Below are 17724 nucleotides of genomic sequence, written 5' to 3' on the forward strand. Positions count from 1 at the left end.
GGTAGGTTTTATTAATTACCATTAGTTAACACTAACAAGGTTTTCTGGTTCATGCAGCAATAGTACAATAATACAATATTGTATACAAAGCAGCAGTCACCTCTCTTTCGATCCCTTTAGACTTTTCTCATGATGGGATTAGATGCCATGGTGGATTAGTAAAACATCATTTCTCTGTATGACAATATCAGAACACAACATCTAGGCTAGAGGAAATAACTGTGTACACAAAGTGATGGAACATTCAGTCTCCGTTTGTCAAGTCTTCAAAGTGAAGTCTTCATTATTATTTAAATTAAGTTTCAGAGGGAGAGTGTGAGACTAAGAATTAACTAAAATTCAGAAAAATGCACACATTTGGGTCCATCTGACTGGAAACTGTTTCTCCAAATTAAAACTGAGTACTCTATGATCATTAGCTGACTATGTCTTGTTTTTTAGAAATTCTTATACTAAGCACAAAATTCTCTTTCTCCTAAGAGAATCGATGGGACTAAGTAGCTACCTTCTGTTTACTGCTGTCATCAGTAATAATGTGAAGGAGAGGGACAACTGTGATTGTTGCTTCGGATGTTAAAGACTAGCATTTTGCCTGGCGGACATTCTCACTTGAGTGCAAACAATAAAGTTAGGAATGGTCCATGAGCTGTAATTAGCTATAATTACTGACCTAATCCTCTGCTTACCACCTGGATAGTCAATCATGATGGCTTTTCACATTAAACAGTACCCCACACTCCTCCTCTAATGCTTTCTTTCTTACCCGTTAAGTCCCCTCACCTCTTCATTTAACCACAGTGTCAACTGTTGCTATAGAACCGTGTCAAGTGATAGATACTCAGTTGACTTGTGGCATTGTGTATGTTTAACTGCTTTTGTTGACCTGTATTGTTGCTTTGCTATGGTTCTCTCTATTTATTCTTTTAGTCTTAGTTTTTTTAAAGATCAGTTTTGTTTGTTTTGTAGGGAGATACTAACACAGAATAAGATGCTATTTGACCTCAGGGTCATTTGCTGAAAGTGTTCTTTTCTCTGCACATTTCTTTCTATAAAGGTATCATTTTGACTAAATATACATCTCTAGTTACTGAAGTGAGGGGTTATTCACAGTCTTCTTGGGTATTTCTGAAACATTTCCTTTCTGTATTTTGTAAAGCAACTTTTTCATACACCTAATGCATCAAAAAACCAAGGATTATCATCAGTTATATCTCGACCTTGTTGTCTTACCATCTCTACTTTATCTGTCACCTGTAGCAGATGGATGGCTCAAACATTCAGGCACATTTAGACAGCAGGCAGACGGCTCTGTCTGGAAAACCATTTCATGAAACAGATACTTGTGTGACTTATTGTTGAAAAATAGTCTTGCCATGATACTAGAATTTCAAAGATCTATGCGATACAAAAGAAAATACTTAATAATTTATGCCATTTTTAATACTTCAGGCAGTAAGTGGGAGATGAAAATTTAAGAGGCATAAATGCTTTTGATTGATGGTTTTGAACAGCACTTCTAAACTAATGTTTTCCACTCAGAGCATTGGTTTCATTATGTGTCCTGGTGTTCATCAACTCTTCACGAGTGTCTCTTGTTTAAAGTCTGTGATCACATTGGCCCAGATGTTGAACCACAGCAATAGTGGTGCAAGAAATACAGTTTTTTATTCACAATATATTAACCTGAAGCGCTTTATGAATGTTTCTTGTTGGGAAGCAGAGAGTCTGCTGATTCCACACATTATCCTCATCAGTTTGAGACTCTGGTGTCACATCAGGGTATGAGTGCTCATTTCTTTGAAAAATACACCAATATTTCAAAGGGAAATGTGAAGGAAAGGCAACTGGAAGCTTACTGGACTGACACAGCTGGATGAGGAGCTGCTCCGTTGTAATCCTTCCCGCCTCTGTTGTTATGATGACTGAAAAAGGCTCACCTTAAGTCTCTAGTCTTACACTCACACAAGACACACATAAATGTACTCACACACACACACACACACACACACACACACACACACACACACACACACACACACACACACACACACACACACACACACATTCTCGTTCCCTTCTGGTGTTTTACAAAATGCATGATGATGGAAACAAAGAAATAAACAAATAGAAATAAAACCCCTCAGAGCAGCAGTGTACCAAGTTGTTGAATAGTCTACATTGCTCTGTCTCCAAAAATGGTCACTAAACGATAAAATGTGACTAAGTCTTGGCAGCCTGAAGCGCTTAGAAAAACAGAAGCAATGTTAAGTCAGTTTTATTCTTCAGCAGCTCTTTGTGTTCAGCTGTTTCCTGTCAACTGCAGGAGCTCAGCAAAGATGACAACATTTGGATTGATAGTGTTGCAAATGAATATAAATACAAAATTTTAGGATTAATATCTGACTAATTTCTTTCACAAACTTAATGGACATTTTATGTTATAATAATAAAAACTGTGTTTATGATCAGCATCAAGTCACTGGTGATCTAACAGAGATGCATCTTGCACCAAACCAGGTGGTTTTGTTGGAGCAGATAAGAAACGTAACCCGTCACATATCTGTCTAAATAAAAAGAAAAAAACATGCACAGTTCCTGCTGTGTTCTGATTGGATAGTTTGACATTGGCAGTTCCTATTGAATGATCTATGTTGACTCATCCCTCTACTGAGTAATCTGTATTTTATTAATTTAAGCATCCTGATCTGAGCAAAAATCACAAGTAAAAGTTCACATTTCCTACAGTCAGCATTCTCTTTTATGGCCTGTCTTTATTAAGACACAAATCTTCAACCTTATCAGCATATTCTAAATTGTTCTGTTACATTTTTAGGCATGGAGTTGATCTATGGTGCAACTATAAGTGGATGTAGTCATTTTCAGGATATTATTCGAGGCAGGTTGACAAGATAAGTAGTTATGGGATTATGATGAATGAAGTCATGGAGGCGTGTGTGTGGTTGTGTGTGCATGCAAGTGTGTGTCTACATGTATTACTCATGTTCTGGGGACATAAAAAGAAAGTCTACTTAAAGTCTAGATCGCTTTGCTATCTAGTAAATAAGAGGTCAGGTTATGAGTTACTGCTTGGCAAGAAGGGAATGTATACTTTGTCTAATTCTGCAGAAAATTATGGAAAATTGCAATGACGTCCTTTGAAGCGATGGAAATGCAGTTGTGCAGGTGCATGTTTTAGACTATTTCCAGTATAATATTCACTCATATCCATCCCTTCAGTAGTTTTCAGGAGGTAAGTTTGAAACATGGACTTAAACCTTTAAAACTGTGTTTTATGTCAGAAGCCTCTCAGTGGTTCAGCTGGAATTCCAGGAAACATTAGGGTTTCAAGAAGATTTCTCTTTGTTTTTTTGTTTGTTTTTTTTAGGCATCATAAATGTTTTATCTCTCTTTCTTTTAGCTGATCAGTTTGTGTGCCACACTGAGGCCATTGCAGATATTGTGATCCTGGTGGACGGCTCCTGGAGTATTGGTCGGATCAACTTCAGGCTGGTCCGTATGTTTTTGGAAAATCTGGTCAATGCCTTTGATGTTGGCATCGATAAAACAAGGATAGGTGGGTTGCAGCTACCTTCTTTTTTAAACAGATGGGTACATCGTGGTATCACTATAGTTATCTGATGTTAGCTTCTGTTACTCAGTCAAACATAGACTCACACGATAGCTGCAACAAGAAACCATTTATGAAGGTAACTACAAGTTGTATGTGTATATGTCTGTTTGTAGGTCTGGCACAGTACAGCGGTGATCCCAGGATTGAGTGGCATCTAAATACTTTTTCCACTAAAGATGCAGTCATCGATGCTGTCAAGAACCTGCCCTATAAAGGAGGGAACACTCTCACAGGTATCAGATATAACCTTTTAAACTAGAGTGAATTTTTAGTTCACTTTAGTAAGAATATAAGGTAGAAAAAAGCTCTCATACTGGTCTCTAATCTTTCTTTTCTTTCTGTAAAATCCTGAAAGACAGACTATGATTGCACACTATTGTAGATCTCACACTTATCTTCTGCCTGTACTATTTTTTAATTTATCTTTTCATCTCTCTTCCCATATCTCCCCTCTTAATGTCTCTTCTTCTCTTTTTGTTTGTCACTCTAATATTCTCCACAGGTCTAGCGTTGACTTTTATTTTGGAGAACTGCTTCAAGCCTGAATCTGGCTCACGAGACGGAGTACCAAAGATTGGGATCCTCATCACAGATGGGAAGTCCCAGGATGATGTTAAACCACCAGCAGAGAGCCTTCGAAGGGCTGGTGTTGAGCTTTTTGCCATCGGTGTGTTCATAAATAGTTCTTAGTTTGCGCTATTGATTACAAACCTGTTCCGCTACTGTGTATTCATTTAAATAATGTGTGTTGAGCTGTAAGTCAGATTTGTAATACAGATGTTGCTTCTGCAGGTAATGTGATGCTAACATTCGGGTATCCTTACCTTTCCAGGTGTAAAGAATGCTGATGAGAATGAATTGCGCTCCATTGCCTCAGAGCCGGATGACACTCATGTCTACAATGTGGCTGACTTCAGCATTATGAGCTCCATAGTAGAGGGACTGACAAGAATAGTGTGTGAACAAGTGGAACACCAAGACAGAGACATCAAGCAGAGTAAGGAGATAATGGTAGAAAGTAAAAAAATAAAACAAAAAACAACAGGAAAAAAATGATGTACTGAGATAAAACTGCAAAGTAACATAAAAAAATTACATTTAAAAAGTGATCAAGTCAACATCGAACAGTGATGATAATGAGGCTTTTATGAATAATAAATATGAAACACTGGTCATTGTTCCAAAATAGGTTTTGTCCGTTGTGAATCAAACTTTAGATAAAAGTTTCATTCCGCATGGTGCTCGTATTTGATGAAACATTAGTGTGAATATTATATATTATCAAATACCCTCATTGCAAAAGGAAAATGTTGCAAACTTAGTGAAAAAATGTTTATTCGTTACTTCTTTTCTTCCTCTGTCCCTTAATGTGTTTCCATCTCTGTCTGCATAAAATTGCCAGATGGAAAATCAAGACGTAACATGGCTTCAGAGGGACACCATAAATCCAGTTTAATGCCTTTTCTATTTCAATACCATCCTCTTTACCCTGATGCTCAGTGGATATGAAATTTCCTCTCAGAAGTGGGAATAATTAAATGGAATTTGATGGAGTCTGTGATTATCCCCCTACCCCTCCTGCTTTTCTGCCCTTGTCTTTGTTTCCAGAATTCACACCTGAGAAAATAGGAATGCCGCTTGACCTGGTGACATCAGAGGTCACACCCTGGAGTTTTCGGGTCTCTTGGAGTCACGCACCCGGAAATGTAAAGAAATACAGAGTGGTTTATTACCCGGTTCAAGGAGGACAACCACAGGAGGTAAATGTTGTGCTCTTCCCTGGGAACATCGCTGCATTTACTGACCCAATTTGTTTAGCAAGTAAAAACTGAGTTGCAAACACACAGTTCAATGTTCCTTAGGAATGTAGGCATGTGTTGAAGCATAATCAAAAACTTAAAAAATACTCCAGCTAGAATAGCATCAATTGTGCTTTTCCATTATATGTATGAATTTTATGTTATCTGGGATGAAGCAAATTTATAGTTTGAGATCAATTTTTCTGTGAAATGGCAGTGATAGCTCATCCATACTTCTCCTTCTCATCCCCTCTTGACAATTCCCCAGATAATCAGTGCAGGTTATGAGCTCCCACTAAAACTGATACTGTGGCTGATTCAGGCACCTGCCTGATTTTTCCAGAACATTTGACCATTAAATCTTTAGTATAGCAGGGTTTACAGGGACCAGATGTTTAGTGGGTTCATGTGAGCAGGCTTTTCCAGCTGGCTCAATCTAGACCTAATTGTTATCACAACTGTCATCCTTGTAGTTCAGATTAAAAGATATTCTTTAGCTTGAGATGTTTGTGCTTTATCTCATTAAAGAAATCAGTGTTCCCTCCCTCATTTACCATTCTCTTGCCATCATTCTTTCCTTTTCTCCTCCCTCTTTCCTCTCTTCTATTTGTCATTTTCGTTTGCCTGTCATACTGTTTCTTCTTACCCTTTTCCTGCCTTTTTATCCCCATTGCTTTTCACATTTCTGTCCTTTCCATCCATCTTTCCTCTTCTGACCCACCCTCCTGGACCCCAGGTTCTAGTGGCTGGCAGTGAGACTTCAGTGGTGTTACAGCAGCTTAGCTCCCTCACTGAGTACCAGCTCGCCGTGTTTGCTGTGTATGCAAATGAAGCAAGTGAAAGTCTGAGAGGATCAGAAGTAACCTGTAAGTTTACATGTAAACATGTGCAGAAATGTTTTTACAAAACCAAGCACAAGGCCTCAATCAACATCTGAAGACACACATTAATAACAGTGGCTCTAAAGTGAAAGAGCTGTGAAAGCCAGACATTTTAAAAATTAAGCACTTATAGCACAAAGATATTATTGTTTTAAGGCAGAATCTTTTTTTATTATAGTTAAATGCAACTCAAGATACTGGTTTGCGATTTTCTTCCTATGAAATACATGTGTTTGTCTGTGTTGCTGGGTGTATGCAGTGGCTCTCCCCTCAGTCACTGGCTTCCAGCTGTTTGATGTGACTCAAAGCACCATGAAAGCTAGATGGGACAGTGTGGATGGAGTCTCAGGATACATGCTGCTGTATGCCCCTCTTACAGACGATGGAGACTTAACTGAGAAGGAGGTAGTAAAATAAAGGAAAAAAAAAACAAAGTAGTCTGATGCAAGTACTGTTTTCAACAGTATTCTATCCCAGAAACATTAAACATGTTATGATTAAATCCTGCATTTTTGCATTGTTGATCAAAAGGTCAAGGTGTCTGATTCAGTGACAGAACTGGAGCTAGATACGTTGGTCCCTGACACTGAATATGCTGTCACTGTTCATGCCATGTATGGAGACGAGACTAGTGACCCTGTTACAAAACAGGGAACCACATGTGAGTAATGCATCCTCTCGCCTATACATTTTCTAACTTAAATTTTAAGTTACTATATTAACTAAGACCCCTGAATAAAGATTTTTTTCCTCATTCTCAAAGTAAAAGTAAAACATCACAAAGCTTAAAAGTACTTCAATCGTCCACTCTCTTTTCCTCTAGTGCCACTGAATCCTCCCATAAACCTCCAGTTTTCTGACATCACTCACAACTCTGCCCACATCAGATGGGACCCAGCATCCAGTGGCATCAAAGGTTTCCGCATTGTGTGGGTCAAGACAGATGGACTAGTCCCCAATGAGGTGTGTGGGTCTTTTTTTATTTATTTATTTATTTCATTTTAAAAATTATTTGACTCCTTTGACTGTATTTGTGTCTGATATCTGTGTAAATATACAGATGCTGCAGTAAATATTTCCTTATGTTGGAGTGAAAAGTAATTCACTGGATAACATTTTTTTATAATGTGTTGGGCTTTTTTTCTTCTACTTTTTGATAGATATTTTTGTCCATTTTTTTGTGTTGTACATGTTTGTGTTCTGCAGATGGAGGTGGGGCCAGTGACTTCTTATGACCTCAATGAGCTGATGTCTCTGACGGAGTACTCTGTAGCCATCTTTGCCCTCTATAATGAGGGCCAATCAGAGCCACTTACTGATGGCTTCACAACCAGTAAGGCACTGCCAGTGTGTCACAAGAAGGATATTCAAATACACTGTAGTTAAATACTTTCCATTACTGATCCAGAGTTTTAGCTAACAGTTTCAACCTTTACTTTGGCAAGTTATTCAGTTGCTTCACCCACATTTGAAACAATTGTTTATTCATAATTTAATCTAGCTCTTAGAAGTTTGAACTTTTTCTAACAATAACTACAGTATCAATACTCTTTGCTAAGAGTTAGCTAAGTGTTTCAGCTTTTTTTCCCCACACAGAATTAGCTAACATTTTCAACTTTTCATTTATGCTGTTAGCTTTAACAGCTTCATTATACCACTGATTTGCAGTTTAAACTGTTCCTTCATAGTACTAATTAATGTCAACTATTTAATTATTGTATGCATATGAGTGGCTAACAAATCCAACCCATTTGTTTGTTATTTTTGCTAGTTGTTACAGCTGTTAATCACCTTTTTGCCAACCATTTTAACTTTATACAGTATTAACTAATTTATGTGTTCAACTTTCCTTTCAGCCAACAAGTTAAAATGTTTATTAATTTCATTTGCTAAATGTTTAATAACAATAATAACAATTTTAACTATTTATTATGAGTATAAGCTAACAACTTAAGATGCTTACTCAAAGATTTATCTAAAATATTATATTCAATGCTTATTCCAACTGTTATGCTCACTCATTTGCTAAACTATCACTCTAGAGCAGGGGTGCCCAAGTTTGGTCCTCGAGATCTACCATCCTGCAACTTTTAGATGCAACCCTTCTCCAACACGCTTGAATCAGATGTCATCGGCATGTCATTCAGCTCTGCAGAGGCCTGGTAACAAGCCAGTCATTTGATTCAGGTGTGTTGGAGAAGGGTTGCATCTAAAAGTTGCAGGATGGTAGATCTCGAGGACCGGACTTGGGCGCCCCTGCTCTGGAATGTGTGAAGCTGACGCCACACATCTGGTTGCTTAGATACCATGCCGCATTCTTGCTTGAATATAATATACAGAAGCTGTATATTGCATGCCTAATCCCTGAAAGGGTTGGACTTTGGAAAAAAATTGTAAGTTTTGGAAGCTGGATTTTGGAATAGAATCTGCTTTTTAGCTGGTAGATCTTGCATTCAGTATTCGATTTCTCACAATAAGGATTATTTTCTTTCTTTTTTTTCTTTATCTCTCTTCCTTTCTTTACCCGATTATACTATTTTTAACCAAACAAAACAAAAACTAACCAGCTAATAATGGTTGTAAATGGGGGTAATGGCGTTCATTGGCGCTCCCATACCAATATGTTGTGAAGTACCTTCACATACCCTAACTAATGAAGTTTGCATACTCCTGAATGAAAATTACTTTTGAAGGTGACAAACTAATTAGTTAATCAAGTTTTTTTTTTTTTACTTATTCACAAATACTGGTGATGATTATAAGGTAGTCATCTTGCTATGCTTGCATTGTTGTGGTCAATTTATATCAATATTGGAATTTATTTCCCAACTCCCATCTTGGCTGAGGGTAATTTTGACTCCATTTACAGAAAATAGCTGCATCAATATCAATAAAAGGCAAACAGTTACTCTCTTAGTGCCAAAGTGTTGAATTTTATACCTTCTCTGGTCCTTTTGCTATTTTGGCAGTCTTCCCTTCTCATTTACACCTCAACATAATAGCCCAGTCACATAAAAAGGTCATTTCGCTCTCCCTGACTATTCCATCACACTAACAGATATTGATTTGAAGGAATATTCCTTGAAGCCACAAACAGTAAGGCTCAAGTGCTGAGTCAGCTGAAAGAAATGTATGTTTGATGAGCAACTATTAAAATACTTCCGGGTTGTGTGGATTTTACTTTGTTTAATGGACCAGGTTTATGAACTTGATGAGCTAAAACAACTATTTTTGCAAATAAATTTTGTTGAGTCAAGGGGGTTGCAGTGTGGAGCTGCAAGATTAGAAAAGAAAAAAACTACAAAAAGGTTTTTAAAACATTGCACTAAAAGAATGTAGTATTGATGGTTTTATATATATATATATATATATATATATATATATATATATAGCCAAGGAAAAATAGTCTTTGTATCTTTCAGCTCCAGTGCCTGGTCCTCTGAATCTGCGCTCTACTGATGTCAGCACACATAGCTTTAAGGTCATCTGGGATCACTCAGCCAATGACATTGAACTCTACAGGCTCTCCTGGGCACCATTCACAGGCGGCGATACAAAAGAGGTCAGTGCACATACAAAATCAAACAAATAAATGCATTTTAAATAAGCATGATATAGAACAGCAGGATTACGTTTCCATTACAGATACCTACAGATTAGATGGGAAGAGATGATTCTAAGATCTCCTTGGGCCCTAGACAAAATTTCACAGGGGGCCCCTTTATTGCCATTTTATTATAACAATAACATTTTAGTAATATCATCTTTTAATGCTTTTTGTTGTAACTTTAATTTTATCAAATGCAACTTTTGGATGTTTTTGTTGGCAGTTTTCATTTAGTCATACTTCATTATTTACTATTTTCATTTAATTAGCACGTACAGAAGATTTAAATATAAACACTACTTACACACAATGCACAAAAACTTACATCCTTACACCTAAATGGACACAGCTTTAATTTGATAACTAAAAAACAAAGCTTTTGTCTGAGTTAGTTGTTTTTATTTTCATCCCAGGCAGTCAACAGGAGCAAGACAGACTGAGCTGCTCTGAGCTAAATTGGCTTCTGTATTATTGGCACTTCTTATCACTGTCTCGATTACTTCTTTGCTCTTGCTGTTTTTTATTCTTCTTTTGTTACAACCAGACAAATAACATCTCTTCATTTTGATCAACCCGCACTCTCCTGTTTACATAATTTGCATCGCTTGCAGCAACAGCTAGAGGTTCTGGCGGAGCCCAGGAAGTTCAGCACCAGCCGACCACTGTCATTGCAAACTCTTCGGATTGTCACTGCTCTCTAGCTGCTTCTGCTTCTGCTTCTGGCCCGGGCCCCAAGCATTTGCCTGGCATACCTGTTGGCAGGCAGCTCCTCTGTAGCATCACATGGATAAAACACAAAATTCTGACAACTTGGCAGAGCGTCTAACATCCACCTTGTTAAGGAAATGTGTAATTTAGCATTGGATGATAAATATCCTGCATAGATTCAGAGCTTTTCGTCAACACATTGTTCTATATATTATATTTATTTTTAGAGGAAGAAACGGCTGCACTCTCTAAGTCTAGATAAAGGAAAGTCTGCAGCTAAACAAAGCTGCTGGCATGGTTGAGTATAAATAAATCTAGAAATTAATGGCTCAGGAGTTTTATCACCATGATTCAGGGTTTAGAGACAGCTGGGAGGCAGCGATAGAGCCCTGAGAGTGTGACAGGGTGGGCATGTTGTGTGAGGTTGTGTGTAAGTTTGTGTGTTCAGCTGAGAGTCATAAAAACTGAAAATAATGTTTTCAGGAATCTGAAAGGTAGACTTGTGGTATTGACAGCCTGAAAAGAGAGGAGTAGTTTTACTGTTTCTCATCTACGTATCACGTATGTGTGATTTATAACTAAGAGCAGATTAAACAAAAAACCCAGAGATCGTGTGAGGTGTAACCTAGGATTAAGACTAAATTGTTTTTGAAAGCAGGTTTTATAGTTCTTCTTGCTGTTTGTTTAAATCAATAAAGTATCTGTACTGGAAAATGTATCACGCTAACGGCAACAGAGTGTAAAAAAAAAGCGAGACAATAATTCAGTAAAGACACACTTGCTCCAGGGTAAACAAATGGCCTCACTGGTGAAATTTGCACCTAATGATGCCTTAAAAGCCTGCATAACAACCCGAAAAAACTGGTTATTAAGTCATCTACAGTAATTTTTTATTTTAAAATTGCTCTTGATGTTATAAAGGCATATATTTATGACCTATTTCCATTTACCTTGAGCCCCAGTATGCCTCTGGTAATTCATATTAAAGTGGGTGTTTTGAACTCATGAAGTAGCAATTGATCCAACTGGAAACTTACATTTAGTGTAAAACACCTTTTTCGATTATTCTCTGTATGTTGTGACCTTAAGTGCTCCAATAACTGCAAATTTTCTCAACTAAAATTATTATTGATCTTGGTTTCATTAGGTTTGAAGTTGCATTTAAATTTAAAAAAATCTTCACAAGCTGCTGGTTAATGCCTCCCAAAAAATTGTTTATGTGAGTGTAGTGATGACAAATCAGGGAAAGTTGACCTGATAATACTTTGTGAAGCACAGCATCACAAAATGAAAAATTGGATTTACTTTTTTAGGTTTAACTTGCTTTTATACTTTTCTTCTTAAAGTAATATCTACATGAGTTCAACATAAAGACCATCACTCTTTCTATTATGATAGTTTCATTGGCATTAATGTGTAGGGTGAAAGCATTATATAATAAAGACAAATGAAGTGTTGTCAAAATCCCATATGGCTATAGAATTTTCCATTTCAACTTGGATGAACTGTTAAAAACAGGTCATAAAACAAGAGCTGACATTTCTGAGGGTATCAAGCAACTTCTTTCTAAAGAAGACTTTTGGAGAGAATACTGTGATGAAAATAAAATGTAATAGGACACTTTTATGTCTGTTTCTCCTCTATACTGTAGGTGGTTTTGAGTGGAATTGAAAACAGATACATCCTTACTGGTCTCAGTCCCACTACTGAGTATGAAGTCATGCTGACGGCCATATTCGAAGACGAATCTGAGAGCGACACCGTTTCTGTCATAGAGACGACATGTAAGTGACAACAGATTGCTTGATTTGCAACACATATGCTATTAAAATGGCATAGTTGGTTGTTTGCTTTGTCTTATTAAAACACAAACAAAAATCCTCTCAAAGCTTTTCAAGTGATAATGTTTCTCCTCTGCTCCTTTTTGCTTATTATCACAGATAAGCACATTTTCAGATAAAAGAATTTGCATTTCTTAGTCAAGGCAGTAGATTTGTTTGTCTTGGCTTATCTCAGATGTAGAAAATCTATTTTACCATCAATATTTTCATACATATTTCTTTGTAATTGGCTTAGTTATTGACACAGAGAATTGTTTAGAAGCGTTTGTATCCAATTATCTGATTTTTGCTCTCCGTATTTCCCCAGTGGCTATGACAACAACGATTGCTGCCACAACCACAGGTAAGAAGCATCCAAATTGGATCTCTGCAAAACTGCAAAGTGTTAGGGGGGAGATCTTTACATTTTCCATGTTGTGCATGTATAGAAATAGAAATAGGCAAACATGACAAGAGTTGACCCTCGCAGTGGCTGAAATTGTGGAATGTAATTTCTTTTTCTTAACACTTTTAGAAAGGTTAAATTGTCTGAGCTTTCATTTAAATAATTTTGCCAGCATGTCTCCACTGGTTAGCAACCTCATTTCACTTGATACATTCAAAAAACTGTCCCTGCAATACGACTGGCCTAATTGTTATCATGACTCAAGCCAAGGCATCTGTCAAGAAATTCTATTACAATTCAGTTTTTAACAACTTTAATCTCATCAGTACATGCTAATGATGCCAAAGTGCAATCGTGAAGTTACTTGTTCTGGATTTTTTGCCATTATTGCTCACTTATAATGTCGAAACTATGGTTGATAGATGAAAAAAAAAAAATGAAACACTTAAATGCAACAAATGAAGAAATATTGTTAGAACTTCTGAGACAGAGCATAGACCTCTGCCAAGCCATAGTAACTTTTTTTTTTTTTTTTTTTTTTTTTTGCCAGTGATTGTGTGCATTATTTTTGAGTTAGAAGCTCTAATGGCAAAATTATCACTATCTCCCCAAAGTAAAACTGCCGAATACATGACCTCTGCCATGGCGGAAGTAATAACATGTTGTCATATTTGTATAATATTAATATTCTATAAAAAATATAGTTGTATCACTTTATTCATGGCTTTTAATCCTTTAGAAATACAAAGTCAATTTCATCCATTTCATCAGTGATTAACATTTAAACCTACATTACACCAAACTTAAAACCTTACAATGTTGTTTCGGTTTTGTAAGTCGAGTCTTGCATTTCAAAGTTGTGGAGCTTTCTCACTAATTTTCATCCAAAAAGGTTTACTCTGGTTTAACTTTAAGTAACTGTTGTCTGTGATGTGACAGTGGCACGTCAGGCGGTAAAAAACCTTTACCTGAGTGATGAGACCACCCAGAGCTTACATGCATCGTGGGACCTGGAAGACCCTAAAGTGGAGAACTATAGGATCTCCTACACCACCCTCAGGGGTGATCACAAGGAAGAATCTGTGAGTACAACAAGCTGATGCAAAAAAGGTCATTGAGAATATTTATAAAGTAGATCTAGAAGTTTGATCAGTGTTTTTATCTGGTGTATTCGTCCAGATTTTAGTTATAGTTGATCCCTGCCTCATGTATTCTTCCTCACAGGCCTTTGGACATTGTAGCCATCAAAAGGATTTATGTAAACACCCATAACATCACCCCTGGTGAATTGTGAACATTTATTTTTGGGACAGACAACACCCAAGTTGTGTTTGGAGAAAGATTTGAGTGATTTCACCCCTCCAGCCAACTGGAAGGCACTAGAGTGGTCAGTGTGGGGTCATCAGCTACAGTCAGAAAACTGATTACACTTTTAGTCGCAGTCCACTCAGCCTGTCCTTCCTGCTCCTGCCATCTCTCTTAAAGGTCCTTGAGCTCACATGTACTGACCCTGATCACTGATGTGCACCCAAACACACACACATCTGCACGCAGCCTCTTCCCCTTCTGTCCTTCTATCTCTGTTCTTTTCTGTTTCCCTCCATCATGTCTTCTCTCTCTCTATCGCCCCTCTTTTCCTCACCCTGTTTTAATTTCCCGATGCGGTGTCAGAGCTGTAGAAGATGGAGAGGCCGGGCCAAGCCCGAAGACATTCCATTATCTTTTCAGCAGCCATTTACTTCAGCGAGAGCAGAAATGGAGGGCAGCTGAGAAAAGAGCAAAAGAAACAAAACATGGTGGAAAAAGAAACTGCTGCATAAAATGAAAAAAAAAAATGGTTTAAACCTGTCTGATGGCTGATTATACAAAGGTTGTTTCAGGTCAAACTTTTTATTTTTAATCTGTGAGTGTGTGACAGAAAATGAGAGCTGTTTTTAGTGATTGTGTGCGTTAAACAGTGGCCAACTCAATGTATTCCTCACACATCTTTTCATCCAAGCAAATTTACTTTGGTTCAAAGTTTATTGGACTTATAAAACTATTAAAAAAGCAAAAACAACAACAATAATAATAAAAAAAAAGAAAGGAAAAGGTTTTGCTTTGTTACAAAATCCACATTTACATTAGATAAACTCCACCTGAGCAGGACAGCAAATGGAGCAAGTTTAAACTTTGACAACAGCTGATATATTCTACAGAAACTCAGTAGTGAGTATATACTGTGAAGTTACACTGATATACTACAATGAGAGGAAAGTTCAACTGAATCTTGAAAGCATTTTAAAATACACATATCTGTGTTTACTCCTTTCCCAAATCTCTTTATCCTACGCTCTTTTTGGTCATGTGGAAAAGAAAATGCATCAGTCTGGGCACAATTAAAACTAGTCTGGTCTTAACCAGGTTCTAATACATGACATATTACACTGTCATTAGTTTATTAAAATGAAAATAAAAAAATAAAAAAGCTGGTTAAAATGCAGTAGCAGTGTGTGAAATCTTTAACTGATAGGCATAAGGAGACTAAGCAGCAGCCAGGTGTTGCTAATCAAATGCACCTGATTATGTAATCATCAGTTAGCGTGCACATCTGGTCTGGAGCACTCAGGTTTGTATTATAACAATGCCAAGGAGGTAAAAACATCATAATAATCTTAATAAACCAATTACTGCTGTCCATCACTCTGGGTTTTAAATCAAACTATTTTGAGTCCATTATTAGATTTTCTTTGTATAGACAGCAAAAAAGATCTAAGTCCAAATGAGGCAGAATCTCTATAAATTCAAGCAAAATGTGTCATTAAATAAATGATAAATAGTTCCCCCCTGTGCTTACATTTTTCTTTATTTGCTTAAACATATCAGGGTAAGGCAAGTTTATTTGTATAGCACAATATACCACAAGGTTAAGTCAAAGTGCTTTACAGAAAGCAGTCTTTATAATGCCTGAGCTAAATGAACATTAAATAAGAAAAAACAAAGCTGCTGAAGATTTGCTGGATCAGTGTGAGTCAGAGATGATGATGGACAAACTATCTCCAAGTGAAGTGAAAAATAACACGTTTCTCATGCTGCAATACTTGACTGTAAGAGCTCTAATACCCTTAATAAGTACCGCTCAGAGCTCTCTGATGGTGTTCTCAGCATGCTTGTACTGTTGTTCTCTATGCCACTGTTCTAGGATATTTGAATAAGGCTAAGAGGAACGTTCCTTGAAAGTTACTTATATCTGAATGAATAATTGACTAGTTAATAAAGCCATTAATGTTAGCCTTTTTGATGAGTGAAAAGGAGTTAAGTGAACCTTGTGCAAAATTAATAGCAAATGTGTTTTAAAACAGATGTAAAAATGGCATCATCATATGTGTGAGCCCCTATACCATAAAATTATTGTAGATAAGGTTTTTTTCTGATAAAGGCTATATAAGTGATTTCAGTGAATCTGAACAAATAACCACAGAAAGAGAGACTTCAGTGCTTATAAATGAAATCCAAGAAATAATGGGTTTTTCTCAGTTCTCAGCCTCACTTTTGGCATTAACTGACTTTATTGACTAAACTGAGGTGAGCAGAATTCTTAATGTATATGCAGCATTTTGCACTTGATCATTCTCTTCAAACGTCCCCAGAATAGAAAAGCAACAGATTTCCTATTTTCAAGGCCGCATGTGAAATCTTTATATGTATGAAAGTGTTCCTGAGTTCCTGATCTGCATGTCACCTGCCTGTTTGCCTTTCTGCAGGTTCAACTGAATTTAATCCTTTAATTGCTCCCTGAGTGTGTGAATTTGTGTGTACGTTTATCTAGGTGTCAGTCAGTGGTGGTCAGAGAAGAGCAGTGCTCCAGCCTTTGCAGCCAGACACCCAATACAAGGTGACAGTCACACCAGTGTACAGCGATGGACAAGAAGGCATCAGTGTCTCTACCTTGGGAACCACATGTAAGCCTAATGAACGCCCAGCACGCACACATATATCAATGTCCACCCAAGATTCAAGAATTATTAACCTCTTTGTTGTTTGAGAACATGTAATGCAACCAAATCACAATCATTTCATTGCAGTGAGCAGGATGTTCATTTGCATTTCATTCATTTTATGTTGATTTATGTTTGTGACGGAGAACATGAACGAAAGTGATGACAAACGCTGATGTGTTCCAAATTGCCTTAATGAGGGCTGCTCATTATAACAGCAGGTCCTTTTTATTAATGTAATGATTAAATGATTTTACTCAGCTCTAATTGATTTTCTCGGCTGTTCTCCTGATTATCTCGTATAAGCAGCAATGATTGTCTCTTCAATGGAAAGAAATTAAATGTTAGATTAAATATGTCATCTTTTCAGATGAGAGCACTATAGCTCAGCATAATGCAAATAAAAAGTCTTCTTAGTTTGGAGAGTGGTGATAAATCAGAAGCAAGGCATACTTGATGAGATTATTGTCTATTTTTTGACAGTTACATTCTCCCCTAAATCAGAGGCTGAAATGATTTACAACCCTGTGATTAGGCTTCAAGGCCAATGTCTTATCTCACTTTTTTAAGCTGATCTCAGTCAGTGAGGCCAAAGGAAGTTTAATGGGTTCTTCCTTTGGCCGTGCTCCATCTCTTCACTCCGTTTCTCACTTTCATAAAATTTTACACAAGACTTTTTTGGATAATCTTGCTGAAGAACAAATCAAACAAACTGTGGCACAACTCTGCAAATGCGAATCAAGTTGTTACCGCACTTAAACACCATCAATCAGCCGAGCGTCTGACCTTACTGTTGGACTGTTGCTCTGTCTAAATGCTTTGGCACAAACTTTCTGTAATAGATGACTATATTCAAGAAATTGTTATGTTTCTTTAAACTGTGTTTGTCTGCATT

General features: G+C 37.1%; 1 protein-coding gene across 1 annotated transcript in view; it reads left to right on the top strand.

Annotated features, from left to right (window-relative positions):
• Window positions 1-17724, top strand: part of col14a1a (collagen, type XIV, alpha 1a) — a 119841-nt gene that overhangs the window by 39079 nt on the left and 63038 nt on the right. The window contains exons 6-20 of the mRNA XM_041988851.1: window positions 3419-3574; window positions 3745-3864; window positions 4134-4298; window positions 4464-4628; window positions 5240-5391; window positions 6167-6296; window positions 6571-6716; window positions 6843-6972; window positions 7135-7274; window positions 7518-7644; window positions 9734-9873; window positions 12278-12410; window positions 12775-12810; window positions 13792-13934; window positions 16661-16793. Coding sequence (XP_041844785.1) covers window positions 3419-3574; window positions 3745-3864; window positions 4134-4298; window positions 4464-4628; window positions 5240-5391; window positions 6167-6296; window positions 6571-6716; window positions 6843-6972; window positions 7135-7274; window positions 7518-7644; window positions 9734-9873; window positions 12278-12410; window positions 12775-12810; window positions 13792-13934; window positions 16661-16793 — 2016 coding nt within the window. The remainder of the gene's footprint in view (window positions 1-3418; window positions 3575-3744; window positions 3865-4133; window positions 4299-4463; window positions 4629-5239; window positions 5392-6166; window positions 6297-6570; window positions 6717-6842; window positions 6973-7134; window positions 7275-7517; window positions 7645-9733; window positions 9874-12277; window positions 12411-12774; window positions 12811-13791; window positions 13935-16660; window positions 16794-17724) is intronic.

Source organism: Melanotaenia boesemani, chromosome 6, assembly GCF_017639745.1.
Source record: "Melanotaenia boesemani isolate fMelBoe1 chromosome 6, fMelBoe1.pri, whole genome shotgun sequence".
NCBI classification, from domain to species: domain Eukaryota; kingdom Metazoa; phylum Chordata; class Actinopteri; order Atheriniformes; family Melanotaeniidae; genus Melanotaenia; species Melanotaenia boesemani.